This window comes from Oncorhynchus tshawytscha, linkage group LG02, assembly GCF_018296145.1.
Source record: "Oncorhynchus tshawytscha isolate Ot180627B linkage group LG02, Otsh_v2.0, whole genome shotgun sequence".
NCBI classification, from domain to species: Eukaryota; Metazoa; Chordata; class Actinopteri; order Salmoniformes; family Salmonidae; genus Oncorhynchus; species Oncorhynchus tshawytscha.
The window spans coordinates 41223929-41250527 of NC_056430.1; the positions used below are offsets into that span (position 1 = coordinate 41223929).

At 42.5% G+C, this 26599-nt stretch overlaps 1 protein-coding gene across 1 annotated transcript; it reads right to left on the reverse strand.

Annotated features, from left to right (window-relative positions):
• Positions 1 to 12891: 12891 nt before the first annotated feature.
• LOC112222788 (solute carrier family 2, facilitated glucose transporter member 11) lies at positions 12892 to 21975 on the reverse strand. The gene is made up of 11 exons (XM_024385544.2): positions 21882 to 21975; positions 21498 to 21658; positions 21278 to 21402; positions 21018 to 21147; positions 18672 to 18820; positions 18277 to 18464; positions 16833 to 16943; positions 16407 to 16508; positions 15239 to 15314; positions 14967 to 15094; positions 12892 to 14367 (listed from the first exon to the last, which is right to left on the reverse strand). The coding sequence occupies exons 1-11, from the start codon at positions 21912 to 21914 to the stop codon at positions 14173 to 14175; spliced, it is 1398 nt and encodes a 465-aa protein (XP_024241312.2). The 5' UTR covers positions 21915 to 21975; the 3' UTR covers positions 12892 to 14172.
• Positions 21976 to 26599: the final 4624 nt, after the last annotated feature.

A 26599-nucleotide genomic window follows, 5' to 3' on the forward strand; every position in this document is an offset into this window, starting at 1 on the left:
TACCATAATCTGCCTCCAATGTAATTTTAGAGAATTTAGCAGTACCTCCAACCGGCCTCACAACTGCAGACCGTGTGTAATCTGGCTTCTTCACCTGCAGGATTGTGTGTGTGTGTGTGTGTGTGTGTGTGTGTGTGTGTGTGTGTGTGTGTGTGTGTGTGTGTGTGTGTGTGTGTGTGTGTGTGTGTGTGTGTGTGTATGTGTGTGTGTGTGTGTGTGTGTGTGTGTGTGTGTGTGTGTGTGTGTGTGTGTGTGTGTGTGTGTGTGTGTGTGTGTGTGTGTGTGTGTGTGTGTGTGTCTGAGGAGTATTTATATCTGTAATAAAGTACTTTTGTGAGGGAAAACTCTTGGCTGGGCCTGGCTCCCAAGAAGGTGGGCCTATGCCCTCCCAAACCCACGCATGGCTGCGCCCCTGCTCATGACAATTCCATAAATTTGTGCCTAGTTAAATTTCAATGGACTGATTTCCCTATATGAACTGTAGCTCAGTATAATCATTGAAATTGTTGAATGTTGCGTTTCAATTTTTTTTTCAGTATACTGTATATTTCTACTCACTTCCAGACAACCAATCTGCATAGACATCGGCTCCAAAGTGGTGACATTTAGGTGTTGAAAAGGAAAGACAGTCATGACATTTCTTGCCCAGCAACATTGTTTTGATGGGCTATTTTGTTTTCAGTGTCATATCATTGGGGCTCATGGTATAGATTTAGTCGGTTGACTGTCAAATGAAAACAGAGGGCCCAAATGTAGTGTCTTGTTGGTTAATCAATGGTAATATACAATTTTAATCGGCACTAAGTTATATCAAGTAGTCCTTACTTAAACAAATTTTTTGACAGTTTCCCGGACAAAAGATAAGAGTACAGACAGACAGTAGGACCTCAGAGATATGCAACTGTCAAGAATGGCAGTCTTTTTGATCACTGAAATGTTTGCAACTTTGCGGTTCTGTGTGTATGTTGACTTGGAGCAGCATTTGACCACTACGTATCTCACTCGACTCCCAATACTCAGATCTGAAATCGTACACACCACTTAGCCTACAGCTGTAGACTTGTGAAAATAAGACATGCATAATACATAAGAAATGATGTACTCACAAGGTCCTAGTCCATAAATACAGATGACAAAGAAGATGAGGGTGACATTAACATAGGGAAACCATGAGTACAGGTCCTCTCTGCTATATGACCTATGGTATTGTACTTATGTAACAGTATAGACTTTACTTCCGTTCCCTCGCCCCGACCTGGGCGCGAACCAAGGATGCTCTGCACACATCAACAGTCACCCTCGAAGCATCATTACCCGTCGCTCCACAAAAGCTGCGGCCCTTGCAGAGCAAGGGGAACCACTACTTCAAGGTCTCAGAGCAAGTGACGTCACCAATTGAAACGCCAATAGCGCGCACCACCGCTAACTAGCTAGCCATTTCACATCGGCTACACTCACCCCCGTTTTGACCTCCTCCTCTTTCCGCAGCAACCAATGATCCGGGTCACGGCACCAATGTAACAGTATAGACTTTACGTCCATCCCCTCGCCCTGACCTGGGCGCGAACCAGGGACGCTCTGCACACGTCAACAGTCACCCTCGAAGCATCGTTACCCATCGCCCCACAAAAGCCACGGCCCTTGCAGAGCAAGGGGAACCACTACTTCAAGGTCTCAGAGCAAGTGACGTCACCAATTGAAACGCCAATAGCGCGCACCACCGCTAACTAGCTAGCCATTTCACATCAGCTACACTTACACAGAGAGTGATGGTGATGAGATCTGTTGTTCCGATGCCAATGGACAGGTAATGCATCTCGTCCTCTGCTACTCCAGCTTCACCGAAGATGTCGAAGGTGTAGAAATAAATCTATAGAACATATTTCCGACATATCTATAGAACAGACTCACTGCGTTATTACCACAAAACTGAATATCGGCATAAGGGATGACCAGAGCCAGCAGCTGCCACATGACACAGCGAGAAGTCAGCACGTCCCACATTGTCTTAACCTTCGGGCCCTGCATGCCTCTCCTTCCCCATGTCATCCATCTACAGGTCATCCTCCTGTAGATGACAGATACATACGCATAAATCATATTTTATACAACAGAAGCATCATTTACACGCCTCACCTCACCATATCGGATGATATGATGTGTACTGATATATGTTATATGTGAATTGTTATGTTGTACGTTATGGAACGTAATTCTATGTTTGACTATTGTAAGGTCTAGATAATCAAGGAACATCCTTCTTCCAAAACCCAGCATAAGATGTCAAAATAAAAGATTCACATTATCATCTCTTCAGTGGGTCATATGATTGAGTGTACTCTGGCCCAGGAGTGGGAAGGTGAACGGAAAGGCTCTGGAGCAACGAACAACCCTTGCTGTCTCTGCCTGGCCGTTCCCCTCTTTCCACTGGGATTCTCTGCCTCTAACCCTATTACAGGGGCTGAGTCACTGGCTTACTGGGGCTCTTTCATACCGTCCCTGGGAGGGGTGCGTCACTTGAGTGGGTTGAGTCACTGATGTGATCTTCCTGTCTGGGTTGGCGCCCCCCCCCCCTTGGGTTGTGCCGTGGCGGAGATCTTTGTGGGCTATACTCGGCCTTGTCTCAGGATGGTAAGTTGGTGGTTGAAGATATCCCTCGAGTGGTGTGGGGGCTGTGCTTTGGCAAAGTGGGTGGGGTTATTTCCTTCCTGTTTGGCCCTGTCCGGGGGTGTCCTCGGATGGGGCCACAGTGTCTCCTGACCCCTCCTGTCTCAGCCTCCAGTATTTATGCTGCAGTAGTTTATGTGTCGGGGGGCTAGGGTCCGGCGCCGACAGAGATGGCCGCCTCGCTTCGCGTTCCTAGGAAACTATGCAGTTTTTTGTTTTTTTTTACGTGTTATTTCTTACACTAGTACCCCAGGTCATCTTAGGTTTCATTACATACAGTCGAGAAGAACTACTGAATATAAGATCAGCGTCAACTCACCATCAGTACGACCAAGAATATGTTTTTTGCGACGCGGATCCTGTGTTCTGCTTTACAAACAGGACAACGGAGTGGATTCCATGCAGCGACCCAAAAAAACGACTCCAAAAAAGAGGGAAACGAAGCGGTCTTCTGGTCAGACTCTGGAGACGGGCACACCGTGCACCACTCCCTAGCATTCTTCTTGCCAATGTCCAGTCTCTTGACAACAAGGTTGATGAAATCCGAGCAATGGTAGCATTCCAGAGGGACATCAGAGACTGTAACGTTCTCTGCTTCACGGAAACATGGCTCACTGGAGAGACGCTATCCGAAGCGGTGCAGCCAGTGGGTTTCTCCACGCATCGCGCCGACAGAAACAAACATCTTTCTGGTAAGAAGAGGGGTGGGGGCGTATGCCTTATGGCAAACGTGACATGGTGTGATGAAAGAAACATACAGGAACTCAAATCCTTCTGTTCACCTGATTTAGAATTCCTCACAATCAAATGTAGACCGCATTATCTACCAAGAGAATTCTCTTCGATTATAATCACAGCCGTATATATCCCCCCCCCAAGCAGACACATCGATGGCTCTAAACGAACTTTATTTAACTCTCTGCAAACTGGAAACGATTTATCCGGAGGCTGCATTCATTGTAGCTGGGGATTTTAACAAGGCTAATCTGAAAACAAGACTCCCTAAATTTTATCAGCATATCGATTGCGCAACCAGGGGTGGAAAGACCCTGGATCATTGTTACTCTAACTTCCGCGACGCATATAAAGCCCTGCCCCGCCCCCCTTTCGGAAAAGCTGACCACGACTCCATTTTGTTGATCCCTGCCTACAGACAGAAACTAAAACAAGAGGCTCCCACGCTGAGGTCTGTCCAACGCTGGTCCGACCAAGCTGACTCCACACTCCAAGACTGCTTCCATCACGTGGACTGGGAGATGTTTCGTATTGCGTCAGACAACAACATTGACGAATACGCTGATTCGGTGTGCGAGTTCATTAGAACGTGCGTTGAAGATGTCGTTCCCATAGCAACGATTAAAACATTCCCAAACCAGAAACCGTGGATTGATGGCAGCATTCGTGTGAAACTGAAAGCGCGAACCACTGCTTTTAATCAGGGCAAGGTGTCTGGTAACATGACTGAATACAAACAGTGCAGCTATTCCCTCCGCAAGGCTATCAAACAAGCTAAGCGCCAGTACAGAGACAAAGTAGAATCTCAATTCAACGGCTCCGACACAAGAGGCATGTGGCAGGGTCTACAGTCAATCACGGACTACAGGAAGAAATCCAGCCCAGTCACGGACCAGGATGTCTTGCTCCCAGGCAGACTAAATAACTTTTTTGCCCGCTTTGAGGACAATACAGTGCCACTGACACGGCCTGCAACGAAAACATGCGGTCTCTCTTTCACTGCAGCCGAGGTGAGTAAGACATTTAAACGTGTTAACCCTCGCAAGGCTGCAGGCCCAGACAGCATCCCCAGCCGCGCCCTCAGAGCATGCGCAGACCAGCTGGCCGGTGTGTTTACGGACATATTCAATCAATCCCTATACCAGTCTGCTGTTCCCACATGCTTCAAGAGGGCCACCATTGTTCCTGTTCCCAAGAAAGCTAAGGTAACTGAGCTAAACGACTACCGCCCCGTAGCACTCACATCCGTCATCATGAAGTGCTTTGAGAGACTAGTCAAGGACCATATCACCTCCACCCTACCTGACATCCTAGACCCACTCCAATTTGCTTACCGCCCAAATAGGTCCACAGACAATGCAATCTCAACCACACTGCACACTGCCCTAACCCATCTGGACAAGAGGAATACCTATGTGAGAATGCTGTTCATCGTCTACAGCTCGGCATTCAACACCATAGTACCCTCCAAGCTCGTCATCAAGCTCGAGACCCTGGGTCTCGACCCCGCCCTGTGCAACTGGGTACTGGACTTCCTGACGGGCCGCCCCCAGGTGGTGAGAGTAGGCAACAACATCTCCTCCCCGCTGATCCTCAACACTGGGGCCCCACAAGGGTGCGTTCTGAGCCCTCTCCTGTACTCCCTGTTCACCCACGACTGCGTGGCCACGCACGCCTCCAACTCAATCATCAAGTTTGCGGACGACACAACAGTGGTAGGCTTGATTACCAACAACGACGAGACGGCCTACAGGGAGGAGGTGAGGGCCCTCGGAGTGTGGTGTCAGGAAAATAACCTCACACTCAACGTCAACAAAACTAAGGAGATGATTGTGGACTTCAGGAAACAGCAGAGGGAACACCCCCATCCACATCGATGGAACAGTAGTGGAGAGGGTAGCAAGTTTTAAGTTCCTCGGCATACACATCACAGACAAACTGAATTGGTCCACTCACACAGACAGCATCGTGAAGAAGGCGCAGCAGCGCCTCTTCAACCTCAGGAGGCTGAAGAAATTCGGCTTGTCACCAAAAGCACTCACAAACTTCTACAGATGCACAATCGAGAGCATCCTGGCGGGCTGTATCACCGCCTGGTATGGCAACTGCACCGCCCTCAACCGTAAGGCTCTCCAGAGGGTAGTGAGGTCTGCACAACGCATCACCGGGGGCAAACTACCTGCCCTCCAGGACACCTACACCACCCGATGCTACAGGAAGGCCATAAAGATCATCAAGGACATCAACCACCCGAGCCACTGCCTGTTCACCCCGCTGTCATCCAGAAGGCGAGGTCAGTACAGGTGCATCAAAGCTGGGCCCGAGAGACTGAAAAACAGCTTCTATCTCAAGGCCATCAGACTGTTAAACAGCCACCACTAACATTGAGTGGCTGCTGCCAACACACTGTCAATGACACTGACTCAACTCCAGCCACTTTAATAATGGGAATTGATGGGAAATGATGTAAATATATCACTAGCCACTTTAAACAATGCTACCTTATATAATGTTACTTACCCTACATTATTCATCTCATATGCATACGTATATACTGTACTCTATATCATCGACTGCATCCTTATGTAATACATCATATCACTAACCACTTTAACTATGCCACTTGGTTTACATACTCATCTCATATGTATATACTGTACTCGATATCATCTACTGTATCTTGCCTATGCTGCTCTGTACCATCACTCATTCATATATCCTTATGTACATATTCTTTATCCCCTTACAATGTGTATAAGACAGTAGTTTTTTGGAATTGTTAGTTAGATTACTTGTTCGTTATTACTGCATTGTCGGAACTAGAAGCACAAGCATTTCGCTACACTCACATTAACATCTGCTAACCATGTGTATGTGACAAATAAAATTTGATTTGATTTGATTTGATTTTGTTATATCTGGAGTACTTCTCCTGTCCTATTCGGTGTCCTGTGTAAATTTAAGTGTGCTCTCTCTAATTCTCTCTTTCTTTCTCTCTCTCGGAGGACCTGAGCCCTAGGACCATGCCTCAGGACTACCTGACATGATGACTCCTTGCTGTCCCCAGTCCACCTGGCCGTGCTGCTGCTCCAGTTTCAACTGTTCTGCCTTATTATTATTGGACCATGCTGGTCATTTATGAACATTTGAACATCTTGGCCATGTTCTGTTATAATCTCCACCCGGCACAGCCAGAAGAGGACTGGCCACCCCACGTAGCCTGGTTCCTCTCTAGGTTTCTTCCTAGGTTTTGGCCTTTCTAGGGAGTTTTTCCTAGCCACCGTGCTTCTACACCTGCATTGCTTGCTGTTTGGGGTTTTAGGCTGGGTTTCTGTACAGCACTTTGAGATATCAGCTGATGTACGAAGGGCTATATAAATCAATTTGATTTGATTTGATGATATAGCCCTGGACTGAGCGCATACTCGCTCTCTCCTTCCCCATTTCATCCATCTCCATCTGCAGGTCATCTTCCTGCCACAGCCAGTGCAGGGCTATTGAACACACACACACAAAGATTCATAATTTGTTGATCAATCAAAGCAATAGAAAATTTACTCTCTCTGATTGCCTTAAAATACTTGATTATCTAAAATCAAGTAATTAAATGATAAATACAACAAGAACATGACAAGCCCTCCCCCCTCCCTGTGATGTGTTTGACTGTAATGTAATGTTATAGACCATGCCTGGACTGGACGTATACCTTTTTTTGCAGCCCTCAGTGTCTCCCTTGTCGATGTATAGGTAGCGGGGAGCCTCAGGGTAAAAGAGAAAGGTCACAAACTGGAGGATGGCAGGGAGGCCACCAAGGGCCATGAGCCAGGGCCACATGTTATCGGTACCCATCAGCTCCCTGCAGAGAGAGAGAGACAGTGAGAGAGAGAGTGGGAGAGAGAGAGGGTGAGATAGTGTGTGTGTGTGTGTGCGTGCGTGACTATTTCAACCACACTGTGTCTTCCTTCCATCCTAATTCTATGTTTGATACTTGAACATCAACCTCCAAACTTGCTAAAATTCTCCTATTAGAATTTATTTCACATATTTATTTTGAGAACTTTGCCATAAATGTGTACAACATCATGCTACAAAGGGATTCCATTTCTAGTAATTTGTCCGATGAGTTGTTCAGAATCTTGTTCTTCAGCCCAGCCGGACCAGGACAGGGTAATCCAGGGCACATGATGGTGAGGTTGAGCTGGTCCGATTTGGAGTGGAGAAGGCTCAGGGCGGTCAACTGGAACATTCAGAAGGGGATTTGACTGAATGGTGTGAACCTTGAAAGTTCTCCTCTTTCTCTAAGTAAGATAGATGGCAAGAGAGTTGGCTTCATCTTTTACAGAATGAGACTAACCGGTATGTTGCCCTTTTTGACTCTATGGATGCAATCTATGTAACTCCACTGTGATTGTGGGTACTGAGGACGTATTAAGGTGTCATGAACATGAACTGTAGCCCGCCAACCAGACTGAGTGACCGCTGCACTGTGAGCACAACACCGAGGTCAGTATGCTTGACCAGGCTAGAACATCTGACCACTGAAAGGGTAAACGGACCACAGGACGCGAGTTAGTTGGTTAAGTAACAAGGGTACTGACAATCTGACCATGACCTTCCTGAAGCCATTGAAGATGGAGCTAGTTAGGGTCAGGAATCCTCTCAGCTTCTTAGGTGAACTTTCGCCCAGGTACACCAGGTGAACACTCAGCCCCAAGCCTAAAAGACAGTGAGAGAGAGGATGGAGCGGTATGAGGAAAGAGATATATAGAGTAAGATTGAAAGAAAGAGAGAGAGAGTGAGCGAGAGAAGGGAGGGAGAGGTTACAAAAACAAATGGGTCAGTTACAAAAACGAATAGGTAAGCTACACAAACTAATAGGTAAGCTACACAAACTAATAGGTAAGCTACACAAACTAATAGGTAAGCTACACAAACTAATAGCTAAGTTACACAAACTAATAGGTAAGCTACACAAACTAATAGGTAAGCTACACAAACTAATAGGTAAGCTACACAAACTAATAGGTAAGCTACACAAACTAATAGGTAAGCTACAAAAACTAACACCATAGGCTATGCCCATATTGTCATATATATTAGGTTATACACAGAGGAAAAAACTACCACAACACACATACCAATATTATATCCTTAGAGAAATATGTTCAGCAGGATCATCTCAAAGGACTTGGCCAAGCGACGAAAGACCATCAGTACAGCGTCTATGTTGAACAGCAGGGCTTTCTTCCTGCAAAACCATACAGAAGACATCAGGAAAACCTGCTTAATATTGAGTTGCACCCCATTTTTCCCACAGCACAGCCTCAATTCGTCAGGGCGTGGACTACACATGGTGTCGAAAATGTTCCACAGGAACGCTAGCCCATGTTGACTCCAATGCTTCCCACAGTTGTGTCAAGTTGGCTGGATGTCCTTTGGATGGTGGATGTTTCTTGATACACATAGAAAACTGTTGAGCATGAAAAACCCAGCATCATTGCAATTCTTGACACACTCAAACCGGTGCGACTGGCACCTACTACCATACTTAAATCTTTTGTCATCCCCATTTGCCATCTGAACGGCACACATACACAATCCATGTCTCAATTGTCTCAAGGCATAAAAATCCTTCTTTAACCTGTCTCCTCCCCTTCATCTACACTGATTGAAGGGGATTTAGCACAAGACGTCAATAAGAGATCATAGCTTCCACCTGCATTCACCAGGTCAGTCTACGTCATGGAGATGTTTTGTACATTCAGTGTGTGTGTGTTGTTGTGAACACTGCCTAACCGACCGTGGGTGACAGAGAAGCTGCCCACTGTCTATAGCCCGACCCATCCTCCCAGGCTGAACACAGACACGATGAAAGACCAGATGATGAAAGACGAGATGACCAGATGATGACCAGATATGATGACCAGATATAATGCTTCTACTCTCTATTGTTATCATCGATGCATAGTCACTTTAATAACTCTACCTACATGTACATATTACCTCAACTAATCGGTGCCCCCGCCCATTGACTCTGTACCGGTACCCCCCCGTAAATAGTCTCGCTATTGTTATTTTACTGCTGCTCTTAATTACTTCTTACAACTGCATTGTTAGTTAGGAGCTTGTGTGTAAGCATTTCACTGTAAGGTCTACCTGTTGTATTCGGAGCATGTGACTAATAACATTTATTTGATTTGAGATAATAACAGAGTAGCAGCGGTGTAAAAGAGGGGGAGGGGGGGCAATGCAAGTAGTCTGGGAAGCCATTTGATTAGATGTTCAGGAGTCTTATGGCTTGGGGTTAGAAGCTGTTTAGAAGTCCTTTGGACCTAGACTTGGCGCTCTGGTACTGCTTGCCGTGCGGTAGCAGAGAGAACAGTCTATGACTAGGGTGGCTGGAGTCTTTGACAATTTTTAGGGCCTCCCTCTGACACCACCTGGTATAGAGGTCCTGGATGGCAGAAAGCTTGGCCCCAGTGATGTACTGGGCCGTACGCACTACCCTCTGTAGTTCCTTGTGATCAGAGATCGAGCAGTTGCCATACCAGGCAATCATGCAACCAGTCAGGATACTCTCAATGGTGCAGCTGTAGAACCTTTTGAGGATCTGAGGACCCAATGCCAAATATTTTCAGTCTCCTGAGGGGGAATAGGTTTTGCCGTGCCCTCTTCACGACTGTCTTGGTGTGCTTGGACCATGTTAGCTTGTTGGTGATGTGGACACCAAGGAACTTGAAGCTCTCAACCTGCTCCACTACAGCCCTGTCGATGAGAATGGGGGCGTGCTCGGTCCTCCTTTTCCTGTAGTCCACAATCATCTCCTTTGTCTTGGTCACATTGAGGGAGAGGTTGTTGTCCTGGCGCCACACGACCAGGTTGGATGATCACTTGTGCAAGTACTTTGAATGTAGACTATTCTAATTGAGCAAAAACGTGTAGATCTCTGTTAGATATTAGTGTATTAATTTCCACTTAAACTAGAGGTTTAGCTGAGTAAGCAGCTGATGTATCATGTGTGTCATCCCAGTGCTTAGGAAGTGAACAGGATGAAGCTCTGTTGACTGATCAACCCATGGTTAGTAGACAACCCTGCTTATGTTGGCCATACTTCAAATAGTATCACGCATAATATGCATTGCCTATCATATACAGTGCAAACATATGCCAACAGGATTCCTGTAACCTCAACCCCACCATGTTTTTTTCTCTCTGCTCACATGATATGACAATGCACAGTTGGATCTGTAATAAATTGGATTTGAGAAAAAGCTGAAATGTTGATGAACTGTTGATTCACTTTTATCCCTCAATGTTATTCTTCACTGTCAAGTTTATATTCAACTCCACAGAGCTGAACATCAGACAGCTTTCTTACCTCAGCTGGAGAAGCCATGATGGAAACTTGCATCCCATGCTGATCCCCCGATTCCCAATACCAACTTCAACAGGCAAGGCCTCCAGTACTGCAACCAGAATATAAAGAAGGATGTCTTAAAGTAACTACAAATTCTAAACTTCTCAATGAAACTGTCATGCCCTGATCCTAGAGAGCCTTTTTATTTCTCTATTTGGTTAGGTCAGGGTGTGATTTGGGTGGGCATTCTAGTTTTTCTATTTCTTTGTTGGCCGGGTATGGTTCCCAATCAGAGGCAGCTGTCTATTGTTGTCTCTGATTGGGGATCATACTTAGACAGCCTTTTCCAACTTCAGTTTGTGGGATCTTGTTTTTGTGTAGTGCCTGTGAGCACTCCAGTAGTAACGTCTCATTTGCAGTTTATTGTTGAGTTTCATTTTAATAAACATGTGGAACTCTATGCACGCTGCGCATTGGTCCGCTCATTTCAAAGATCGTGACAGAAACAAACGCTAATATCAAAGACATTATTCAAATTTGATAGATCAGTCAAATAAGATGCTTAAGTTTTGTGTAAAGTTTTGACTCAACAATAGATATTTGTATGAAATTGTAATTTCAGGATGTCACTATGAGAGCAGAAATTGCAGTGTGCAGTATATATATTTATTTTGACTATTTACTGAACAATTCCATCAGCGATTGTGTAACTGATGTTCTATTGTCTTACCAGGTCGTTGAGTGTTTCTCCTATCTTTCCGTTTGAGGCTCCCTGGTTGCTGGTTGGAACAGGAGAGGAGGTAGACATTGGGTCGATCACATGATGCTGGCCCATGGGCTAATAATCGCCACCCTCTCCCCCTGTCCCTGTTACTCATCACACCGTACGGGTTGATCATTCAGCCAGCATTTCAGCCAAAACTAAGTTACACCATGTTCGCATGTGACCTGTTTGGCATTAGGTTGAATTTTTTTGTAAGGGATAGACGTTTAGGGAAGTGTCTTGATACAACAGAAATAACTTACCAATTGTTCCGTGAGACACTGTCTGAACATGTCCATCTGTAAACTGGACAGTACAGGTGTTGCCCAAAGCCCAGTTTCACATTGAGCACATTATAAGAAATAAATAAAACAGTAATTTCCGACTTGGTTTGATACATACTGTAAGTTATGTATTGGATAAGTATTGTGCATTATTTTAAAGTTATAAACTATAAAGATAGTTGCACACTCCATATATAAACTTCCAGTAATTTACTGGGCAAATCACCAACGCCTCACCCTGAAGAAGGCACATGGATGCCGAAACATTGGTGATTTGGCAAATAAATTACTGGGAGTTTATATATGGAGTGTGCGACTCTATTTTTTTTGGTTTAGTTTATTCGCCATTAGTCAGCACCTCCACACAAAATAATTTTTCTGGGTGTACGCCATCATGGTTTTTTTTCTACTATTGTATTTAAGTTGCCTTTCTTTTTCCCTGTTTGTTTGTGTTTTGATGACTGAGCATCACCGATTGTTATTGGCAAAAAAAACTGCAAGAGAATTGACCTCTAAAAAGAATAAAGAAACAGACAAAGGCGTAACTGCATTTTTTTCTACTGAACTTCTGAACTGATTTCCTAACGCAAGTTGAGAATAAAACATGAATTAACATTCATTTTCATGCACATATGACAGATAAATATAGCAGTTAGATTTTCATAAATGAAATGTCTAGCATTATCGTATGTATTTGATGACTGCTTTCTCCAAATTAGATAATTTGTCTAATTGGTATTTCAATGCACTATTTATGAAAAACCATGGGTATGCCAATTTAACTGATAAAACAACAATCTGTACTGAACGTAAACTTTGCCGCCATAATAAAGAATATGCAACGACATGGGGTCTCCCTTTACGTGTAATGTTTATCATACTGTGTAATCGGTTAGTTTATCTTACTCACTGTTCTCTGCTGGTCCTCCACCTGGCTCTACAGTACACGTATTAATGTGGTTCACATAGACAGATGGCTTGAATGGTCTTGTTTATTCGGACAAATCTTAGGTCGTCATGTTCTTGCTGTAACAAAGGTTTTAATGAAGGATGTCTATGGAATGATAGACCGCACTGGACCAAAGTTGAAAGCCTGTAGACATTTATTAACTTCGATCATTGATTTTCCAATCTAACAAAAGGATACATCATTTATTATCACAATCTGTTCTAAACAATTCAATGTTACACACCATTCAAAACAACAGTTGGATCATTTGCCAATATAGCTTTATGAAATGATCTAGAAATACAGTAGAATACTCTCTCAACATACAGTAGCTATAGATTGTTTTTTTTGTTTTTTTGTTGTTACAACATCATCCACCATATATGTATGATAACCCTATGACACATGTAACAGCAGTCGAGCTTTCCCTTTGACCTGGATAGCAAAAACATTGCTGCGCTTATAATGTGAAGAAATAACCCAATCGTTTATCAACCTTTTAAACTTAACGTTCTCATCTGTTGCGTCAGGCTCATAGCTTAAAACAGTTTTTTTTTTATGATAGTGGTTGTATTCATTTGGGATCTATCGTATCCCACAACTGTCTCAGACTATGTTTGGAATATTTATAACTCGCACAGAATAGTTCAACATAAATAACTCTAAAGTAAGCATATAGGAGTAGCTGTTTCCTTAAGCACTCAACACAGAATAGCCACATGTGCACACTCCCTCAAATCCTTTGGAGAAAATATAATTTCTATTTTATTCAGCTATGTTCAATTTTATTCTTCATACTATGAAATAATATAGAATAATTCCACGGAATTCTAAGCAAATCTTGTCTGCTAAATGAACTAGTGTAACCCACAGCAATAAAGGCATAGCCAGATCAGGGCCTAACAAAAGGACAACTCAGAGTATGCTATTCTGTTCCTCTGAAATAGACTACATTTTCTATTTATTGTGATGGTGTGGGCAATATTACATGGATTTATTAGACTTTATTAAATGTAGATGTTCCAAAGGTTTGCATTAGGCTTGTAGGCTATGAGTGGAAGCCAGGAGATGCTAAATGTATTTATGTTCATTAACGGTCAATTACCCTGAGACCGGTAGTTATTTGCTTGACAATCATCTGCTGACAAAATTTCATGACCACCACAGCCCTATATAGGACCCCTGACTAGAATGTAAGAACAGAGTTATGACAGATTTTTTTGCTGTAAAGCCACATTCAAAATAACAACTAAACAAAGTACATCTCTTAACACTTCTATCCAAACATAACCCTGTCCACAGAGGGTTCTACCTGGAACCAAAAAGGGTGCTCCTATGGGGATAACCGAAGAACCCTTTTGGAACCCTTTTTTTCTAAGAGTGTACCAATATCGCTCAAGCCACTCAATACATTTCTTTAAAATTTCGTTGCCATAACAAAGTCAGCCTTTTCCGTGTCTGTTCCCCTGTTCTTGTAGTTGAGTTTGTTAAAGTCCTCCATGATCTCCACCATGCCCTTGCCTTTGGTCTCTGGGATGAAGTAGAGTACAAACACTGCGCTGAAGAGGCAGTATGCTACAAAGATCAGGAAGCAGAACTGACCCAGTCCATCCTACATGGGGCACACAAATACCAACGTTAAACAGATCCATAGATCTACAGCAGTGTTTCTTGATGGAGCCGCTGATGAGCCCAAGCACACTCGATTCAACTAATCAAAAGTTTGATGATGAGTTGACAAGTGGAATCAGGGGTGTAGTGCTCGGGCAAGAGCTAAAATGTGCACCCCTTCGGGTCCCCGGGACCAGGATCTACAGTAACTCACTGACCCTCTGTCAGGGGACACTATAGCCCATTAGCCTGCATATGACAGAGAAAAAAAGAAAGACTTTCAGAAACCGTCGACCACAATCCATTAGCATTTATCTTATTTCTTTTCAGTAAAATGCAGGCTTATTGCTTGCTACAGTATGTCAAGTGTGTTCTAATGCTAGAATCACACTATAGGGGGTGACCTGAACCATACTATGCTCGTTTGAATGTTTTCTTTTTACACCGTCCTTTCCACCACAGTCTGAGCAATTATGGTGGATATGTAACCAGGCCAGCCCAGTACAGTTTGACTTGGCTCGGCTCGATTTGTTTCCATTGTGAAAAAAGGTTTCAATCATCAAGTGTGTGCATGAAGACTTAGACCAGTAAGTATCTCACCACTAGGAAGGGGAAGAACATTCCAATCAAGAACAGGCTTAACCAGTTGATGGAGCCGCTAATGACGTAAGCGGACGGTCTCCAGGCCTGCAGGAAGATATCTGCAAGGAGGATGCTGGCTATTCCAGCTAGGAAGAGAATTTAGTACCATGACAAATAACTCCGTCTGGGGTTTGCTCACTTAGCTAGCCACAACCAGAAACCACTCAGACCACAGGTGTAGACTTGTGAAATATGACTCATGAGGGGACTATAATTTTTTGAGAACTCACAAGGTCCTAGTCCATAAATGCAGACGACAGAGAAGATGAGGGCGATGTTAGCATACGGGACCCATGAGTACAGGTCCTGTTGAGAGACAAAGAACTGTATTGGATCTCATGCTTGGCCCTTCTTCTATGGCATGGCACCAGCAACATCAAAGCTGTGGGTTCAATTTCATCCAGAATCACATCATGTACATGTATACAGTGGCAAGAAAAAGTATGTGAACCCTTTGAAATTACCTGGATTTCTGCAGAAATTGGTCATCAAATTTGATCTGGTCTTCATCTAAGTCACAACAATAGACAAACATAGTGTGCTTTAACTAATAACACACATTATTGTATTTTTCTTGTCTGTATTGAATACATCATTTAAACATTCACAGTGTGGGTTGGAAAACGTATGTGAACCCCATAGGCTAATTGGAGTCAGCTGACCTGGAGTTCAATCAATGAGACGAGATTGGAGATGTTGGTTAGAGCTGCGTTGCCCTATAAAAAAGCACTTACAAAATGTGCGTTTGCTATTCACAAGAAGCATTGCCTGATGTGAACCATGCCTCGAACTAAAGAGATCTCAGAAGACCTAATATTAAGAATTGTTGACTTGCATAAAGCTGGAAAGGGTTACAAAAGTATCTCTAAAAGCCATGTTCATCAGTCCACGTTAAGACAAATTGTTTATAAATGGAGAAAGAATATTGCTGAACTGAAACAGTTTTGTAAAGAGGAATGGTCCAAAATTCCTCCTGACCACTGTGCAGGTCTGATCCTTAACTACAGAAAATGTTTGCTTGAGGTTATTGCTGCCAAAGGAGGGTCAAACAGTTACTAAATTCAAGGGTTCACATACTTTTCCCACCCTGCAATATGAATGTTTACACGGTGTGTTCAATAAAGACATGAAAATGTATAATTGTCTGTGTGTTATTAGTTTAAGCAGACTGTGTTTGTCTATTGTTGTGACATACTGTAGATGAAGATGTTATGTTATGACCAATTTATGCAGAAATTCACATACTTTTTCTTGCCACTGTAAGTTGATTTGGGGTTTTTAGCTTGGTGAGTAAATGTCAGCTAGGTGGCATATATTATTATAATTTGAAAGAACAACCCAGAAAAGCCCTGTTAGGATTTTCTGGGTTGCCCTGTTAGGATTTGACCTGTTAGTTACCTTGATAGACAGCATAACAATCAGGATGGACATGATGACTCCCATCAACAGGTAGCCATAGCCCATCAGCATCTTCCTGCCCGCGTGGTCGATCAACAGAGACTGGCCCACGACACAACCCGTAATGTATTGTAAACACATTATAGAAACGAAACAATATAAATTACATAAACAAAACAATGTCATTTATATTATTAACATTTGTGAGTATATCTATGGACACAAAAAGACTGATTGTGGGACAACAAGGCTTGATCAAGGGAAAAGGTCAAGGGAAAGGAAGTCATCCAGACACAGATTAAGCCTAGACCTGGACTAAAAAGCATGTTCAAACAAGATTCTCAATTTGAAACACTTTTTAGGACTCGGCTCAGTAACAGACTGTAATGTTATTCTCTGCTATATGACCTATGGTATGGTACTTACACAGAGAATGATGGTGATGAGATCTGTTGTTCCGATGCCAATGGACAGGTAATGCATCTTGTCCTCTGCTACTCCAGCCTCACGGAAGATGTCAAAAGCGTAGAAATAAATCTATAGAACACATTTTGGGTCATTGTGGAGACGATGAGATGAAAGGAGAACGACGAGAAAATGTAGAGCAAGAAGGGGGCTTAGCTGGAAAATTGGAACAGTTCTTAAGTTTGATTAAGAATACAGAATGACATTATCAGTCAATTATAATGCATTTACATTAAATGTACACTACCGTTCAAAAGTTTGGGCTCACTTAGAAATGTCCTTGTTTTTGAAAGGAAATGTATTTTTTTGTCTATTAAAATAACATCAAATTGATCAGAAATATAGTGTAGACATCGTTAATGTTGTAAATTACTATTGTAGCTCGAAACAGCAGATTTTTAATGGAATATCTACATAGAAACCATCACTCCTGTGTTCCAATGGCACGCTTTTTCTTTGCAACTCTGCCTAGAAGGCCAGCATCCCGAATCGCCTCTTAACTGTTGACCTTGAGACTGGTGTTTATATTTAATGAAGCTGCCAGTTGAGGACATGTGAGACGTCTTGTTTCTCAAACTAGACACTCTAATGTACTTGTCCTCTTGCTCAGTTGTGCACCGGGGCCTCCCACTCCTCTTTCTATTCTGGTTAGAAACAGTTTGCGCTGTTCAGTGAAGGGAGTAGTACACAGCGTTGTACCAGAGCTTCAGTTTCTTGGCAATTTCTCACATGGAATAGCCTTAATTTCTCAGAACAAGAACAGACTGACGAGTTTCAGAAGAAAGTTATTTGTTTCTGGCCATATTGATCCTGTAATCGAACACACAAATGCTGATGCTCCAGATACTCAACTAGTCTAAAGAAGGCCAGTTTTATTGCTTCTTAGTCAGCACAACAGTTTTCAGCTGTGTTAACATAATTGCAAAAGGGTTTTCTAATGATCAATTAGCCTTTTAAAATGCTAAACTTGGATTAGCTAACACAACATGCCATTGGAACACAGGAGTGACGGTTGCTGATAATGGGCCTCTGTACGCCTATGTAGATATTCCATAAAGAAATCCGCCGTTTCCAGCTACAATAGTCATTTACAACATTAACAATGTCTACACTGTATTTCTGATCAATTTGATGTTATTTTAATGGACAAAAAATGTGCTTTTCTTTCAAAAACATGGAGTTTTCTAAGTGACCCCAAACGTTTGAAAGGTAGCGTATAATTGCCATGAACGTAGATCAATATTTTGCCCTTTTGGACCGAGCTGAATTGTACTGCGCTGGCCTGGTTACACCACCACGTTGTTGCTGGAACCGTGCTGGAGAGGACAATGTGAAAAGAAAATATCTGAGCAAGCACATAATGATTTCAGTCTGCATAATAGTTTGAAAAGGGTATTGGCCACACCGCGTTAAACCCACAGAACTGAACGCTGGCACAGGGGATGACCAGAACCAACAGCTGCCACCTGACACAGCGAGAAGTCAGCACATCCCAAATGGTCTTAACATTCTGGCCCTGCATGCTCGCTCTCTCCTTCCCCATTTCATCCATCTCCATCTGCAGGTCATCTTCCTGCCACAGCCAGTGCAGGGCTATTGAACACACACACACAAAGATTCATAATTTGCTGATCAATCAAAGCAATAGAAAACTTACTCTCTCTGATTGCTTTAAAATACTTGATTATCTAAAATCAAGTAATTAAATGATAAATACAACAAGAACATGACAAGCCCTCCCCCCTCCCTGTGATGTGTTTGACTGTAATGTAATGTTATAGACCATGCCTGGACGTATACCTTTTCTGCATCCCTCAGTGTCTCCCTTGTCGATGTATAGATAGCGGGGAGCCTCAGGGAAGAACAACAAGGTCACAAATTGGAGGATGGCAGGTAGGCCACTAAGGGCCATGAGCCAGGGCCACATGTCTTCGGTACCCATCAGCTCCCTGCAGAGAGAGAGAGAGAAAGAGAGAGTGAGACAGAGAGAGGGTGAGATAGTGTGTGGGTGCGTGTGCGTGTGAGTGGGAGACTTGACCCATTCCAATATACTGAGTGTTTTCCTCCTATAGTTTGATTCCAATATTTACATCTTTTGATAATTGAACTTTCTAGCCAAAGTTCTGCAACTAAATTCAAATATATTATTGGTGTTTCACACAATTGTCTCACCCAATTTGCACGTCGTGCTCACAGAATGATGACATTTTGAATAATCAGAATCTTGTATTTCAGTTTGGCAAGGACCAGTAATGGTGCGTGGGTAGAATCACTGGGAAAGGTAAACCAGGGGGAAAAAGCCATAATACAACCTGTGTTGTGATAATTGCATTGTTTGCTCTATAACCTACACGCCTTGCCACAGTTATATACAGTATAGGCTTAAGGCCGAGACAATAAGAAGACACAGTGGCAGAATAAATTAAACCACACCTTTGTTTCATCACAAAACCGGAGAGCAACCTCTGTCCGGTGAAGTCCACAAAGCATATTGCATGTAACAAACCGTTACAAGCAAGTTAATGTTTCCGACATTTTCTGACTACTAAACAACTATTGATTTAGAACCACAGAGTGGAGAGTCGCAAAGAAAACAGGAGCTGCCTTCACTATTCCAGCACCATGTAACGGTTCTCTTGTGGTGAAGTAGAGGCGGACCAAAACGCAGCTTGATTATATTGATTCATGTTTAATAAAAACAGATAAACACGAACACTACAAAACAATAAACGTGGAAAACCAAAAACAGCCCTGTCTGGTGCAAAACACAGAGACAGGAACAATCACCCACAAACACACAGTGAAACCCAGGCTACCTAAATATAGTTCCCAATCAGAGACAATGACTAACACCTGCCTCTGATTGAGAACCATATCAGGCCAGACATAGAAATAGACAAACAAGACATCCAACATAGAATGCCCACTCAGATCACACCCTGACCAACCAAAACATAGAAACATACAAAGCAAACTATGGTCAGGGTGTGACACACCATTTCAACATCATCAAATCACCTATGCTTAGTCTAGTACAGTGACAACTAAAAGATTCCCAAAACGATTTAGTCCAATCAACATAAGCTAAATGTCATGTGGCAGTCCATGGTGCGGATGTCTGTGTGTGTGTGTGTGTGTGTGTGGTAGACTCACCCTACTTGTAGAGAAACGCCAATGCCATCCTCCTCTCTTTCATGTTGACGAAACTGTCATACAGTACACTATTTTAGTTTTTGTTGTCCTAGGCTACCTGGTTAAAATGCTTGCTCACTAGACTAACTTCCTTTCATTGGCAAATGCTTAGCCAGCTATTTAACATTAGCCTACTACATTTAGCTACATATTAAACTTCCATCCTCTCAGGCCAGAGGCACAATGTATGAATTTGTGGTTGGATCAGAATTGCCGTTATAATCATTGGCCAGTACTTAGAATTAAGTAAAATGACAAGTCCAAATCCCTATCTCCATCCATGGCTAATTTAGGAAAGGGCCAATTTTAGCTGGCTAGCTAGGCACTGGAGGATAACAACACAACAAGCAACAACAGTTTTTTTATGTCAATAACATTGGACTTGATGTGATGTGATTGGTGTGAAGCCAAATCCAAACTGGCTTCCCTTCATACTTTTTTTTGTGCTCCAGGACCATTCACAGATGAGCTCACTCAGTTTAGCTGAACGCTATTATTGTATTAAAAAAAATATCAAGGGAGGCCAAATGCTCGCAGGCTTCCCTTGCATTCAATGCTACGGGTGGCAACAGTATCATACTCTTTTTGACCATTATTTTATATGTTTTTTTCTTGTTCAATTTTTTGGTGAAGCCTGGCGTCCCCTGGCATCATGAATACATGCCAATGGCCAGGACAGGGACATGTGAGAGTGAGTAGATTCGATCTAAAGTGGAGAAGACTCAGGACAGTAGGTACTCAGGGCGGCAGGTAGCCTAGTTGTTAGAGTATTGGGCCAGTAACCGAAAGGTTGCTAGATCGAATCCCCGAGCTGACAAGGTAAAAATCTGTCGTTCTGCCCCTGAACAAGGCAGTTAACCCACTGTCTGTCATTGTAAATAAGAATTTGTTCTTGCCTAGTTAAATAAAGGTTAAATAAAAAAATATAACAATAATAACATTGATGGTACTGACTTGATTCCAACAATCTGACCCGTGACTTTCCCCAGGCTACTGAAGATGTTGATGGTGATGGTCAGGAATCCTCTCAGCATCTTGGGTGAACTCTCGCCCAGATACATCAGTTGCACGTTCCACCCCAGGCCTGAGAAAGAAAGCAAGAGAGGGAGAGGCCAGGTAGAAAGGCACAAGAGATGTTACAAACACTAGTACCACGGGCTGCCCTGACATTCCCACAATAAAGTACACACACATGAGACAAAACAGACACATACCAGCATTATATCCATAGAGAAATCTGCCCAGCAGGATCATCTCAAAGGACTTGGCCATGGGACTGAAGACCATCAGTACAGCGGCTACGAGGGCCACTATGTTGTTGAACAGCAGGACTTTCTTCCTGCAAATCCAGACAGGAGAGACATTAGGAGTATCCTCATTAGTTAGTATAAAAACAACACTTCCTGGGTGTGTGTATCGTGTACAGTGTCTGACCTGCCGTAGGTGACAGGGAGGCTGCCACTGTGTATAGCCCCGACCCATCCTCCCAGGCTGAACACAGACACTATGAAAGACCAGATGAGCATGTTGGTTGAATCGCTTACTGGAACCTCATACCTCCTCAGCCAGGTCTGGTTCACAAAGCTCTGGATGTGCTACAGACACACAGAGAGGGAGAGACACTGGTTTACTACAATGAGATTTGGCTCAAAGAATAATATGTTTATTCCTGATGGCAATGGCATGGCCAGATGTTGTGATCCATATGTTATTACTCATATTATGCATTGTGTACATTAACTTTGATCCCTTAGCTCCTCACAGCAAATACTGAACACTACAGAGCTCAGAGCTGTGGCCGTCAGTATTCTTTCTTACCTCAGCTGGAGAAGCCATGATGGAAACTTGCATCCCCAATTGAAATGATCCCCCAATTCCCAATACCAACGTCAACAGGTAAAGCCTCCAGTACCGCACCTAGAATACAAAATTATGTCTACACCAGGGATTGACCTTAATGGTTGCCATATTACCTGGGGCAAGTGAACTGGGCTGTTTTCTTTTTCTGAAAACAACAAAACTGCAAAGAATTCCAGTAAGCCTAAAATCCCCATTGTTGAAGTAAAAGACGGACAATTTATGGCATTTATGGCAGGCGGGCAAGTTGACCCTGTTCTGTGGTTTCCCAATTTGGCAGGTGATTTTTCACAACTGAATTCCAGTAGCCTAACATTGGGGCTACACTGGGTATGGAAAGCCAATAGGTTGAAATCGTCTCACCTTGAAAACGCATGGGATTGGTATCTATTACAAGCGGTGTTGTCACCTGGTATTAAACTACACACGTGTTGTGAATGTCCAGTGTGCATTTACAGGTGAATAGACCACCTGTCTTCTGTACATCAAACAACTTTTCAAACAAATATTCTCCTGTTTAAATGTCGTGGTCCCCCGCCCCTTTGCCCTCAGAACAGCCTCAATTCATGGGGCATGGACTCTACAAGGTGTCGAAAGTGTTCCACAGAGATGCTCCAATGCTTCCCACAATGTGAAGTTGGCTGGATGTCCTTTGGGTGGTGGACCTTTCTTGGTACACACTGTTGAGCATGAAAAAACCCAACAACATTGCAGTTCTTGACACAAACCAGTGCGCCTGGCATCTACTACCATTTTATTTCACCTTTATTTAACCAGGTAGGCTAGTTGAGAACAAGTTCTCATTTGCAACTGCGACCTGGCCAAGATAAAGTATAGCAGTGTGAGCAGACAACACAGAGTTACACATGGAATAAACAATTAACAAGTCAATAACACAGTAGAAAACAAAGGGGGGAGTATATATACATTGTGTGCAAAAGGCATGAGGAGGTAGGCGAATAATTACAATTTTGCAGATTAACACTGGAGTGATAAATGATCAGATGGTCATGTACAGGTAGAGATATTGGTGTGCAAAAGAGCAGAAAAGTAAATAAATAAAAACAGTATGGGGATGAGGTAGGTGAAAATGGGTGGGCTATTTACCAATAGACTATGTACAGCTGCAGCGATCGGTTAGCTGCTCAGATAGCTGATGTTTGAAGTTGGTGAGGGAGATAAAAGTCCCTTTCAAAGGCACTTGAGTCTTTTGTCTTGCCCATTCACCCTATGAAGGCCACACATTCACAATCCATGTCTTAGTTGTCAAAAACAAACATTTCAACCCTTCTTTAACCTGCCTCCTACTCTTCATCTACACTGATTGAAGTGGATTTAACAAGTGACATCAATAAGGGATCATAGCATTCACATAGCGTTCACACAGCTTTAAATGTACACTTTAAAGCTGCAATATGTAACCTTTTGAGCAACCTGACCAAATTCATATAGAAATATGAGGTATAGATCTGCCATTGTCATTGAAAGCAAGTCTAAGAAGCGGTAGATCGATTCTACGTGCACTATTTTTATGCTTCCTATTCTTAAGTTTATTTTTGTGTCTTTTACTTTCGGTTTTGTACACCAGTCTCAAACAGCTGAAAACACATATTTCACAGCATTTAGATGGTACAATGACTCTCTACACTATACTTGCCTATTTTTTTTAAATAAACTGAAATTAGGTGAACTATTAGAATTTTAGCAACCAGAAAATGCAGGAGCTATTTCTGCATAGTGCATGTTTCAGGTATTGTATTTAACATTAAAGGGATAGTCCACCGGAATTATAAAATGACACATTGGTTTCTTTACCTTGTAAGCAATCTATGGACAAGGTATGACAGCAATCCATGCTTTGGTTTAGTTTCCCTGGCACTGTTTTCAAATGCTAACATTTTAGCATTTGTGGCACAAATCCCATTTAAGTGGTGTAGATATTAGCATATTTCGTGCATGATGTCCAAATCATCCAAAACTATTTAAAATCGATTGTGAAGCACCAAGCTCTAAAATTGAGTGTAAAGCTGACAAAGTCACTTATAGATGATTACAAACTGGGTGGTTCGAGCCCTGAATGCTGATTGGCTGACAGTTGTGGTATATTAGACCGTATAGAACAGGTATGACAAAGCATTTATTTTTACTGCTCTAATAAGGTTGGTAACCAGTTTATAATAGCAATAAGGCACCTCTGGGCTTTGTGGTATATAGCCAATATACCACGGCTAAGGGCTGTATCCAGGCACTCCGCATTGTGTCGCTCAAAGAACAGGCCTTAGTGGTATGTTGGCCATATACCACACTCCCTCGTGCTTTATTGGTTAATTAGAACATAATGCAAAAAATGCTAATATCGATACCATGACTTGTATGGGATTCCTTTCCTTTTCTCCTATCCATGCTCCTATTAATTTCCTGTCCTTTCCTAGCAATCTTTCTGCCTTTCCTTTCCTATCCTCCTTTCCTAACTTCCTTTCCTAGCACCATTTCCGCCCATCCTTTCTTAGCTCTCTTTCCTTATTTCTTTTTCTAGCTCCCCTTTCTTCCCTTTACTTTCCAATCTCCCTTTCCTCCATCCTTTTCCTAGCTTCCTTTCATTATCTAATTTCCTCTCACAGCTACTTTCCTTTCCTCCTATACTTTCCTTGCTCCCTTTTCTTCCCTAGCTTTTCCATTTTCTTCCTTTCCTCTCCTCCTTTCCTAGTTCCTATTCTTTCTGAGCTTCCTTTCCTCCTTTTCTAGCTCACTTTAATCCATTCTAGGAAATGAGGAAAGGAGGAAAGGAAGCTAGGACAGGATAGGAGGAAAGGGAGCTAGGAAAGGATAGGATGGGAGGAAAGGACAAGAGCAAGGAAATTAAGCTAGGTAAGGAGGAACAGAAAGGGGGCTAGGAAAAGGAGGAAAGGAAAGGAAGCAAGGGAAGGAAAATGAGTTAGGAAAGGATAGCAGGAAACAGAGCTAGCAAAGCAAAGGAGGGGAGGAAAGGATCAAAGAAAGGGAGCTAGGAAATGTAGAAAACAAACTAGGAAAGGAGGAAATGGGGCTTGTAAAGGAAGCATAGAATGGTTAGGAGGAAAGAAAAGGAGGAAGAATAGGAAATGAGGAAATTGAGGTAGGAAAGGAGAAGAGGAAAAGGAGATAGGAAAGGAAATAAGGAAAGTGAGCTAGGAAAGGAGGAAATTAAGCTACAAAAGGAAAGGATGAAAAAGAGCTAGGAAAGGAGGGGAGGAAAGGGGATAGGAAAGAAGGAAAGGAATCTAGAAGACAAAAAAAGGGAGCAAGTCAAGGAAGCTCAGAAAGGTTAGAAAGAAAAGGAAAGAAGGAAAGAAGCAAGGAAGCAAAACTACCCAAAAGAGCTAGGAAAGGAAAGGAAGAAATGGAGATAAGAAAGGTGGAAAGGAAGGTAGGAAAGTAAAGGAGAAAATGGGTCTAGGAAAGGAGGGAAAGAAAGTGAGCTAGGAAAGGAAAGGAGGAAAGGGAGTAGGGATTTTTTTTCACTGCTAACTACTCACATTTTTTTTTTTAAGAGTGCTGGAATACTCAAATGGAAAAAACATATTTGCATATTTATCTACAGTATATGCCAACAGGTCACAACAATGCAACATGTATCATAACCATTACAGACAACAAATCCTAATTGCTAAATTGCCCCATATATATTCAGTCAATAAAAAAGCAAGTGGCGTTTAAGATGAATTCATTGAAAACATAATGTCAACATTATATCTCAGAACACCATGTTAAAAAAGGCAGTAACCTCAGCAGTGGCGCTTGCTTGTAGAAGCTTATGGCTGTGCAATAGCATAGCCTTGCTTTGTTACTTTAGAAGACAAGACGCTCTTATTACCCAAGCCGTTGTCACAGTCAAGACACACCTAATTTATAGTAAAAAAAAAAACAATGATATATCAGTTTAAAATAGGATCAAACATTTTTCCAAAATAAAAATGTTATAATGTTTACTTATGGTCCATCCTATTCAACCTTTGCTGTATATATACTATTCTGTCCTACGTATTCAAATCAAATCAAAGTTTATTTGTCACGTGCGCCGATTATAACAGTGAAATGCTTACTTACAGGCTCTTAAGGAAAAAAAGGTATGTTTGTGTGTGTGTGTATGTAGGTAAGTAAAGAAATAAAACAACACTAAAAAGACATTTGAAAATAACAGTAGCAAGGCTATATACAGACACCGGTTAGACAGGCTTATTGAGGTAGTATGCACATGTAGGTATGGTTAAAGTGACTATGCATACAGTGGGGCAGAAAAAGTATTTAGTCAGCCACCAATTGTGCAAGTTCTGGAACTTGAGGCCTGTAATTTTCATCATAGGTACACTTCAACTACGACAGACAAAATGAGAAGAAAAAAAAATCAGAAAATGTAATGAATTTATTTGCAAATTATGGTGGAAAATAAGTGTTTGGTCACCTACAAACAAGCAAGATTTCTGGCTCTCACAGACCTGTAACTTCTTCTTTAAGAGGCTCCTCTGTCCTCCACTCGTTACCTGTATTAACGGCACCTGTTTGAACTTGTTATCAGTATAAAAGACACCTGTCCACAACCTCAAACAGTCACACTCCAAACTCCACTATGGCCAAGACCAAAGAGCTGTTGAAGGACACCAGAAACAAAATTGTAGACCTGCACCAGGTTGGGAAGACTG